The sequence below is a fragment of the Pseudozyma flocculosa genome, assembly GCF_000417875.1.
Source record: "Pseudozyma flocculosa PF-1 unplaced genomic scaffold scaffold00028, whole genome shotgun sequence".
NCBI lineage: Eukaryota > Fungi > Basidiomycota > Ustilaginomycetes > Ustilaginales > Ustilaginaceae > Pseudozyma > Pseudozyma flocculosa.
In genome coordinates, this window is record NW_006920896.1 from 23736 (window position 1) to 33295 (window position 9560).

General features: G+C 69.6%; 2 protein-coding genes across 2 annotated transcripts in view; one reads left to right on the plus strand and one right to left on the minus strand.

Moving 5' to 3' along the window:
• Positions 1 to 2017: 2017 nt before the first annotated feature.
• Positions 2018 to 5674, minus strand: PFL1_06618 (uncharacterized protein; the record flags this gene model as incomplete). Its single annotated transcript, XM_007884164.1, has 1 exon — positions 2018 to 5674. The coding sequence occupies one exon, from the start codon at positions 5672 to 5674 to the stop codon at positions 2018 to 2020; it is 3657 nt and encodes a 1218-aa protein (XP_007882355.1).
• A 1145-nt stretch (positions 5675 to 6819) lies between these two features.
• The window catches only part of PFL1_06619 (uncharacterized protein), a gene marked incomplete at both ends in the record, with an annotated part of 3104 nt that continues 363 nt past the window's right edge, over positions 6820 to 9560 (plus strand). Inside the window, one exon of the mRNA XM_007884165.1 lies at positions 6820 to 9554. Within this exon, the coding sequence (XP_007882356.1) occupies positions 6820 to 9554 (2735 nt within the window). The remainder of the gene's footprint in view (positions 9555 to 9560) is intronic.

Genomic DNA, 9560 nt, shown 5'->3' on the forward strand with positions numbered 1-9560 from the left:
GGGCGTGCGTTTGGGGGGGCTGGGACCGGTGCGAAGGCGACGTCGGTCGTGGATAAGCAGGGCAGCAAAGATGTGCGGTTGGCGGCTGGCTGGTGTGCTGGTATCGGCTGCGGAAACCAAGTCGTGAGCCGGTTCGTCGTCGAGTCGTTGTTGGTATCTCGAGGGATGGAGGCGCACCTGAGTGGTCGTCGAGTACGAAAGGACGAGGGCGAGGGTTATATATCTTGTCGCCGCCGCCTGGGCAAGATTGTTGAAAGGATGACTGGCTGTGGCGCATCTTCTCTGGAGCACGACCCATGAGGCGCTGAATAGAGGTGGACCGAAAGCGCGCCGCCGAGTGACTGGGAGCAGAGCACGCGAGAGAGGAGGCATAGGCCGAGGACGACGCCGGGCAGGCTTGGCATCGTCGACAGTCTCGGGCGTTGCCCCAGGCCTGGCCTGCCGGGCGCTACTGCCATGATCACAGAGCCCCTTAGCCGCCGTCGAGGTGCATGCTGGTGGAGGAAGGGCTGTGTTGTCTGACGTCTGCCCGAGGGCAGGTACCATGCCATAGATGGATGCTGGGTGTGACTAGAGTGTTGTGGCTGGGACCCGACGCGTGAGAGGGGGCTTGCGGCGCCCGGAAGTTGGGGAGGAGGCGGGGCGCGAGGACGCTTGTCCCGCCGGTCGTCGGAGCCAAGAAAAGAAGCGCGCGGCAAACTTCCGACACCACCAGACTGCCCTCGGCATTCGCTGCGTCCCCCCGGGCCTCTGCTGGCCGACGACGACGATGACGAAGACCAGCCGACAGACAGGCAGAGAGACAGTACGTCGTCATCGACAGCGGATCGGTCGTAGGCCGCTGCCGCTGAGCGTCCTGGGCGCATCGACGCGCCGCCCTTGGTCGACCCGAGGGGCGATGCAACATGGCCGATCGGCGACTTCGTCTTCCTTGGCTTCCCCGCGCAACACTCGATGCTCCCCGCCTCCCTTGTTCGGCTGCGCCTCCCTCATTCGGATGGGCGCCAGGCGATGGCCACCGGAGACGTCAATGCCGCGTGAGGCGGACGCACGCCCCCTACAACGCCCCAGCACGCAGTCGACGAGTGCAGCGCAGTGAGCATGGCGGCAAAAAGGCAAGTCTTGGTGTCCCCCCTCGGTCACATCGCGGCTGCGTCTGACAGCATACCGTCGCAGCGGGCTGTGAGCGAGCGACGTCCTTCAACAGCCAAAGATGCAACGGCCAGGCTGACGGTGCTGCCACTCACCTCAGCCTCACGGTGGGTCCAGGTGTGCAGCGAGAAGCGGGCACCGGTAGGACCGGGATTGACGCCGGCCCTCGAAAAAGGAAAAATAAAAAAAAAATTCGCCGTCGAAGCGAGCGTTCCAAGTTCCGACTGACAGCTCCGTCGGAACAGTGGGTGGGCCTGGCTGGCGAGGGGGAGAAGGACGTACGGGCGGTGCTCAGCTGCCACTCTTCCGGCGCCGGAAGAAGGCCTATGGTGCTTCGCCCCAGCCCCACACTCGATTGATGCGAGAAGGCGTCGGAACTGCCGCGTGGCAACCGGCCAGGCCCGTGCGAACCAACCGACGCATCACCACCCATGCCCGCTCCCTCATCACATCATCTCGTCGGCCTACCATAGCCACACACGGGCAGGCGCTGCGCTTGGAAGCTGCTCCCCTGGGGTGGACGTGGTGCGATGCATTCATTTCGACCGGTAGACGCGACGCCGCGTCGCCGACACAGCTCAGCACATGGTTGTCTCCCCCGCCTGTGCCATCCCACAAGGCTGCCGCGTGTATTGCGCCCCTGAGCTGCCATCCCCGGTGCTTCCGATTCCACCCTGAGACACACCATGTTGTCCCCCGATTAATCACTTTTTTCCCTCTCGTCGAGACTCCGTCTTGAACCGAGACGCAAAGAAAAAGACGGGTTGTCCAGTGTGGCCAGCGGGCGGTGGCGCGTGCGGGTGCGGGTACAGGTGCGGGTGCGGGTGCGGGTGCGGGTGTATGACGGCGGCCAAGGCTCTTCGGCTCAGCGCATCGTTCGGCCCATGTCATGATGGTGCTGGAAGTCGCCGCCGCCGCCGCTGCGGTGGTGGATCATGCCGAAACCGTCGTGCGACGGCGCAGCGTGGGTCGCCGAAGATGGGGGCGCCATGGCCGGGGCCGCACCCGTGGCCGACGAGGGAAAGAGATCCTCGAACAGCGAGTCGAGACCCGGAGGCACGTCGTGCAGGCTCGACGCGATGTCGGCGGGCAGCATCGAGGCGCCGCCCTGGCCAAAGGCCCACTCCTGGAACTCGTACTGATCTGTCGGATCCGGTTGCCAGTAGCCCGACGACGGCGTCCTGTCCGACATCGGCGCGGCGGCCAGTGGCGTCGTGAGCCAGCCGGGGCCGAGCGGCGACGTCCACGTCGCGCCATCAACGCCGATGTTGCCGTTGCCGCCGCCACCAGCGCCGGTGCCCTCGATCGGCATCTGGAACGCGAACCCCGAGTGACCCGATCCCCCGACGACGGCTTCGTCGCGAGCGCGGTTGACACGCCAGGCGTCGGCCGGCGCAGCAAACGTGGCGGCAGAGGCCGCATGCGCCGCTGCCGACGACGACGAGGCCGGCAAGGTGTCCGACGTGGGCGACGACACCGATGGCGTCGCACCGGGTGCAGGCCCTGCACCCGCGGCGCCAGCGAGGCCGGCACGGGCCGCGCTGCGACGACCGCGGGCGCTGTCCGAGGCCGCCGCGATCGCCTCTGTCGCCTCTATGTCGGGTCGCCCTGGGTCGTCCTCGACCAGTCTCGCCGGGGCCCAGCGATGGATGGTGGCGGCCAGGCGCCACTTTTCCATCAGGCCCGTCATCTGCCGCACGTATTCGGCCGCCGTTTGGGAGATGCTCATCGTCTCGAGATGGCCGCCGCCACCGCCACCACCGTCGCCATCGCTTCGCTCGGCCTCTGCGGCACGCAAGCCGAGCTTGGCGCCGCTCGCCGATGCTCGCGAGAAGACGAGGTGATTGCTGTCGGACTCGTAGAGACGGCGGTGGGCCTGGGCCATGAGGATGATCTGCTGGTCCGACTCGTCGTAGGGCCTGCCGTAGATCTGCAGCGCGCAGGCGATGCCTTCGATAAACGCCTTGCAGGCGTCGACGATAAAGGCGGCCGTGAGGCAGGCCGGCGCGCCCGTTGCCTCGACGGCGCCCTCGCTGGGTACACCGGCGAATCGAAACGGCTGGACGGCCGTCAGCGGGCGGTCGAACAGGACAAACGACGACACGGCCATGCTGGCCAGCTGCGTGTGCTGCGCGCCAACCTTGTAGAGGGGTTCGCGCAGCTCGGGGCTCGAAATGAGCGCGCGCATCAACGACTTTGGCGAGAACGCGTGGCTCAGCTGGCCCGAGTACAGCGCCAGGTTGCCCAAAAGGCCCAGCCTCGAGTAGAGCGAGGTCGACTCGATCTGGCACCACGCCTCGACGAGCAGGCCGACGCCGTTGCGCACAAAGACCGCCATCGCGGTCCGCTGGGCGTCATGGTCGGCCTTGCGCCGCTCGTAGGCCTCGAGGACCACATCGACGATGCGCTGCCGCATCGCCGCCTTGCGCCTCTGCGGCGACGTACTTGTCCGGTCGCGCTGTTTCGGGTTGTGATCGTGGTGGTGCTCATGGTCGTTGGCATGGTCGGCGTCGACCCAGTCGCGACCGGCGCGGTCGCCGCCGCTCGAAGACCGGTCGGGTTCGACGCCAGCTCGGTTTTCGTTGTAGTGGTGGATGACCGTCTCGATGGACGACAGGGCCGCATGGAAGCTGGCCATGCCGCGCATGCGGAAGGCTAGCAGCGTGCGGCCGGCGGAGCGTTCGAGCTCCTCGGTGGCTGCGGCCGACGCTCTGTCGTCGGCACCAGGCGCCGATGGGTCGCGCTGCGGTTTCGGAACGATCTCGTCGCCGACCGAGTCCCTCCGGACAAGCAGTTGGGCGCTTCGCGAGAGGCCCTCGAGGTCCGTCAGGGGTCGGATGAGGGGCCTGATCAGCGCGTAGTGGCCCTCCCACAGGCGCAGGCTGATCCAGAGCGACGCGGACGCGGCGAGGCGCTCGACCTGGCGCTGCTGCTCGGGGGTGCGCGCGGACAGGTCGAGGAGCGCGGCCACCCGGTGCGGGGCCTCGTCGATGCCAACGTCGCGGCAGATGTTGAGGGCGGCGGCGACAAGGTTCTGGCCGGCCAGGTCGCGCCCGCGGAGGGCCTGATCCTGGATCGAGGGACCGGCGGCGGCGGTCCCAACCAGGGCGGGCTCGTGCGCCACGAGCAGCTCGAGGGCCACGGCGGTGTGGAAGCTGCGCGGCGTCGAGACGAGCACCTGGGAGCCGAGGCGGTCGACGGCGCCCGAAAGCTGGCGAGGCAGCGGGCCGGAGAGGGGCTCGCGGTGGCGCACGGCGAGGAGGGCGAGCGTGACGAGGAGGAGCGATGAAGACTTGGTCGGATGCTGGCGGTGCTCGACGAAGGCGGTGCCGAGCAGGGGCATGTGCGGGTGCCAGCAGAGGTAGGGCTCGAGGTGCGGCTCGAGCGAGAGGCACGTCTGCTCGTCGAGCGTGTCGACGATGTCGATGACGCCCAGGCTCGGCGCCGGCGACGCGATCCGCTCGAGGAGGTGGGCGAGAAAGGCGTCCTGGGTCGAGGCGTAGCCCAGCAACACCGAAAACGGGCTCCATACCGACTTGCGCCCACCGTCGTGGTCCTCGTCGGCGGAAGCAGCGGTCGCAGCGGTCGCAGGCCAAGGGTCAAGGCTGCGGCGCCCATCGCCGTGGTGCAGGTGTGGCGCCCGCAACGACGGTCGTCGATCTGCCGTCGGCGGCCCGCGATCCGCCCGACCGTCGTCGTCCGGTCCGTCGCCGTACGGCGCGTGCGAGTCGGATGGATGGCGGTGGCCGTCCGGGTCGGCGGAAGAGGGGCGACGAGGTGGTCCAAAAAAGAGGAGGTCGCGAGCGGTGGTGCCTGCGGCGGCCGACACGGCAGCGGGCGACGTGGGGATCGAATCCGCCGCGTCGGCGGCCATCGACGGCGAGCGCAGGAGCGAGGCGAGCGTGGTGGCATGCGACGAGGCAGGCTGGTCGCGCAGCACGCTGCTATTGCTCCGGCTCCTCCGACTCCGGATCGGGCCCGCGCCGCCGTCGTTACGGCCTGCTCCGGCTTCGAGGCCGTGGGGGGTGGAATGGCTGCTGGATCTGCAGGCCGGGTTGCCCGGGCTCGACGGCCGGGAGCGTTTGGCTGGGCGTGCATCGGCGGCGGCGGCCAGCGTGTCGAGGTCCGACGTGGGTGGTGGCGGTGGTAAGCGCGGGGTACGCTTGCGGTCGCCGTCCCAGACGACGCAGTCAATCTGGAGCACACTGCACCGGTGGCATCGCTGGTGGTCGGGCACCGGCTGCCGCGACGAGGGGACGTGGAGATTGGGCAGCTCGCACCTTGCCTTTTTCGAGCGGCACTCGAGGCAGCTGCGCTTGGCGTTGGTCCGACGCGGCCGCTGCGGCGCAAGACCCGTCGCCGTCGCCGGAGTCGTCGCCATCGCTGTCGATGCGGCCGTCGCTGCCGCTGAAGTCGACGCGTTGGCGGGAGAGCCGACCGAGTTCGAAGACGACGACAAAGGGGAGGGCGTAGAGGTCACGGTCGCGCCATTGGCCCCGACGGGCTGCGAGGGCGGACGCATTGTCCGCGGATCGGGCCGGCCCGGCAGGCGGGGCAGTGTCGTCGTGACGTGCCTGTGCGCGGAGAGGACCCTCGGTCCGCTGTCAGCGGACAGCGTGTAGTTCAGGATACAGGGGGCCGATGACGATCGAAAAGAAGATTAGAGAGAGGCAAGGATGAGGCAGCCAGTGCGCGGAAATGGGACGAGGGCCAGGTCCATGGACGGCCGCAGGCGGTGGTGGTGACGAAGGTGGTGGTGGTGCTCCGGACGGCCGCCCCTGCGGGCAGTGCGGTGTCGACTCAGAACCGGGGAGATGCTCGGCGGCGTGGCGAGGCGCAGCGAGCGAAGCGCCCTAGCAAGCAGGCAAGCAAGCACGCGAATGATGCGCGCTACCGACGGCCGAGCGAGCTGCCGAGCGAAGATGAGCGGCCGACCCTAGACGAACGAACGCACGAACGTGTGCAGCGCAGGGATCAAACGATCCGGGCATCCGCAGCGCACCGCAGGCAAGGCAGGCCGGCGAGGGCGCAGCCAAACCTTCGGCCTAGGTATGCATCCAGCCCGAATAGCCGGCCGGCGCTTGCCGCCCCTGCCCTGCCCTGCCCTGGCCCGCCCTGCTTGCCTCGCTCGCCCCGCCTTGCCTGAGTCTGGCCTGCCCGCGCGACTTCGGAAGACGGCCGGTCGCGGGCTGTGCTTGGCCTGGCCTGGCCTGGCCTGGCCTTGGCCGGTTGGGGGGCCTGGCTTGGCTAACGCTTGGCCTGGCTCTGCCCACCGCCTTCGGCTTCCGCAACCCGAAACAAGAACGCGGCGGCGGGCCGTTGCCGGGGGGCCGTGCCAGCTGGCCCCACCTGCCTCGGTGCACCGCCTTGCCTGCCTCGTGCCGGCATGCTCCACTTCGGCCCGCCGACCGCCTGGGCCCAAACCTGCCTGCCTGCCTGGCTTGACCACCTACCTACATATCATCGCCGCTCGCCCGCTACGCCCCCCGTCCCTCCGGACCCCTGCCCCACTCGACCCCTCCGTCAGACCCACAGTCTTTCTAGCCACTACCACTACTGCCGCCGCTACCGCTTGATACCCCCCCTGGCCGGCCATCGCAACCGACCCCGACCATCCGCTACTCGCCCCCGCCGAGCACGAGCCACGGCGCACCGCACCGCGCCGTCATGCCCAGCGCCGTCCCTCTGCAGGCACGCCGCGCCGACGCCGGCGATGGTGACGATCCCGAAGGCGAGGGCGAGGCCCAGTGGAGCACCAAGGACATCTACTGGCGGGGTCAGCCCGCCAAGATCATCACCCAGAACCGCAACGGACCGTGCTCGCTCATCGCCCTCTGCAACGTCCTCCTCCTCCGCGGCGAGGTCCACCTGACGCCGCCCGACCGCCCCGTCGTCAGCTACTCGTACCTCTCGCAGCTCCTCGCCGACCACCTCCTCGCACGTTCCGCGTCCGACCCCTCGCTCGACCTCGGCGCCGCGCTCTCGATCCTGCCCCGAACCCAGCGCGGCCTCGACGTCGACGTCTGCTTTGCCTCCCACGACGCCTTCTCCACCACCCGCCCCGCCGCCGACGCCGACGCTCCCAGCCCAAGCGACCAGAGCGACAGCGGCGCGGGGGAGCTCGCCCTGTTCAAGCTCTGCGGCGTGCCCCTCGTCCACGGCTGGCTCGCCGACCCCGCCGATTCCCAGGCCTACCAGGCCGTCCTGCAGGCGGGCAGCTACAACCGCGCCGTCGACGTCGTCGTCCAGGGCGACGAGATTGCCAAGGGCGCCGTCGTCCAGGATCGCGGCGTCGGCGCCCTGGCGAGTCAGCTCGAAGCCGCCTCCCTCTCCAAGGCACCTGCTGCCGCGCACGGCGACGGCGCCACGGCGGACCCCAGCTCCTGGTCCGAGCACGAGGCCGCCCAGGTCCACCAGGCCCTCGTCGTCCAGCAGTTTCTCGACTCGACATCGACCCAGCTCACCTACCACGGCCTGTTTGTGCTGGCGCAGGCCATTCAGCCCGGCCAGCTCGTCGCCCTCTTCCGCAACTCGCACGTCTCGGTCCTCTACTGCCGCCTGCCCGACGAGGGCGGCGCAGATTCCGATGCCACGCCCAACCTCTTCACCCTGGTGACCGACTCGGCCTTTCTGATGGAGGACGAGATCGTGTGGGAGAGCCTGGTCGACGTCGACGGCGCGTCGAGCGAGTTCTTTGACGGCAAGCTGCGCAAGGCCACGGTCCGCGGCGGCGGCGACTTTGTCGGTGGCCGCCAGGAGGGTGGCCTCGTCGACGGCAGCGGCGGGCCCACGTCCCAGCAGATCGAGGACGCCGACTATGCGCTGGCCGTCCAGCTGCACCAGCGAGACCAGGACCGGCTGGAGGATGCGAGGCGCAGGCGCCAGTTCCGCAACGGGGCCGGAGGCGGCGTCGTCCCCCGGCCGGGAATGGGGCAAAGGCCACAGGGCAATGCACCTGGGTCGTCGTACGACGGGCACCGGATGGGAGCGCACAATGGCTACGATCCGGGCTACGCCGCAGCAGCGGCGGCCGCATCCGCGCCCATCGTCCCTACCGAGGTGTTTACCACGATGCGGTACCAGGTGCAGCCGGTCCGGGCCGACGGCGCTGCGGTCGGAGGGGCTTCCCTGATCGACATGGACGGCACGGCGCAGGGTCCCATCTCGCGAGCCGATGCCGATGCGCTCGTCGACGCGATGCTGCCCGACGAGCTCGTTCGCCGCAAGAAGATCGGAGCAGCGGCGCCGGCGACGGCAACGGCAACGGCGATGGCCGGACCGTCTGCGCCCAGCACGAACCCGTTCCTGGCGGAGGGCGAGATTGTGCAGCAGCCCGTCGTGGCTGTGCCTGTCCCGCCAACGAACCCGTTTGCCCCCGCGATGGCCGCCGCAGCTGCTGAAGAGGCTGCGCCGCTCGACCCGGTCGTGGCTTCGCACCGCCTGGCCCGCCACGTTCCGCTCCTCTCTGCGCATCTCGAGCGCCTCGAAGTCTCGGCGGGCGCCATGTGCCGCATCTACCCGCAGGCGTGGTCGGCGACGCTGCTCAAGCAACGCCGCGTGCTGGAAAAGCAAGAGATCCTGCGCGCCATCGACGAGGCCGTCTCGAGCGCACCGCCGGGCGGCAGCGAGGTGCGCGGCATCCGCGTGGCCATCAAGCGCGGCGGGCGCATCGAGGTGCACCTGCGCGACCTGACGCCGTTCCCGTCGTCGTCGAGCCTGTCGGGCGACGCCGACGGCGGGCTGGCGGGCCGAGCGCCGGCGCCGAGCGTGCGCATCGACACGGAGCCGACGCGCGTGCGGATGCTGGACCTGGAGCCGGTCGTGTTCAACAAGACTGACGCGCGCGGCTTCTACGAGGCGGCCAAAGTGCGCGCGTCGGCCGACCCGTCGGTGCTGAGCGGCGTGCGGCCCGAGGACGGGCGGTGCTTTGACGTCATCCTGTGGACCGATGAGGCGCTCGAGGGCGTGCAGGGAGGGACCCCAGCCGATGCGGGCGCGAGCGCGAGCGGTGCCGAGGCGCAGGTGACTGAGAGCAGCATCGCAAACGTTGTCGTCGAGCTGCTCCCGCCCGGTAGCGGCGCGGGTGCCCCCTCGCGGTTCGTGACGCCGCCGACGCAGCTGGGCATGCTTGACGGCCCGCTCCGGCGTCGCCTGGTCGACGAGGGGCTGATCGACGAGGAGGCCGTGGCCGTGTCGCGGCTGCGTGCGCTCGTGGCGCGCGGCGAGGCGCGGGTGTGGCTGTGCAACTCGCTGCGCGGCGTGTGGCAGGTCGAGCTGGTCGACAATCTGGCCTTTACGCTGCCTCCGGCCGGATCCCAGGGTCAGGCGGCCATGGCGCCGCGTCGGCGCGACGAGAACGGCGGCGAGGCCAAGAAGCGCTTCAGCAGCTTGATGCGCAAGAAGTCGTC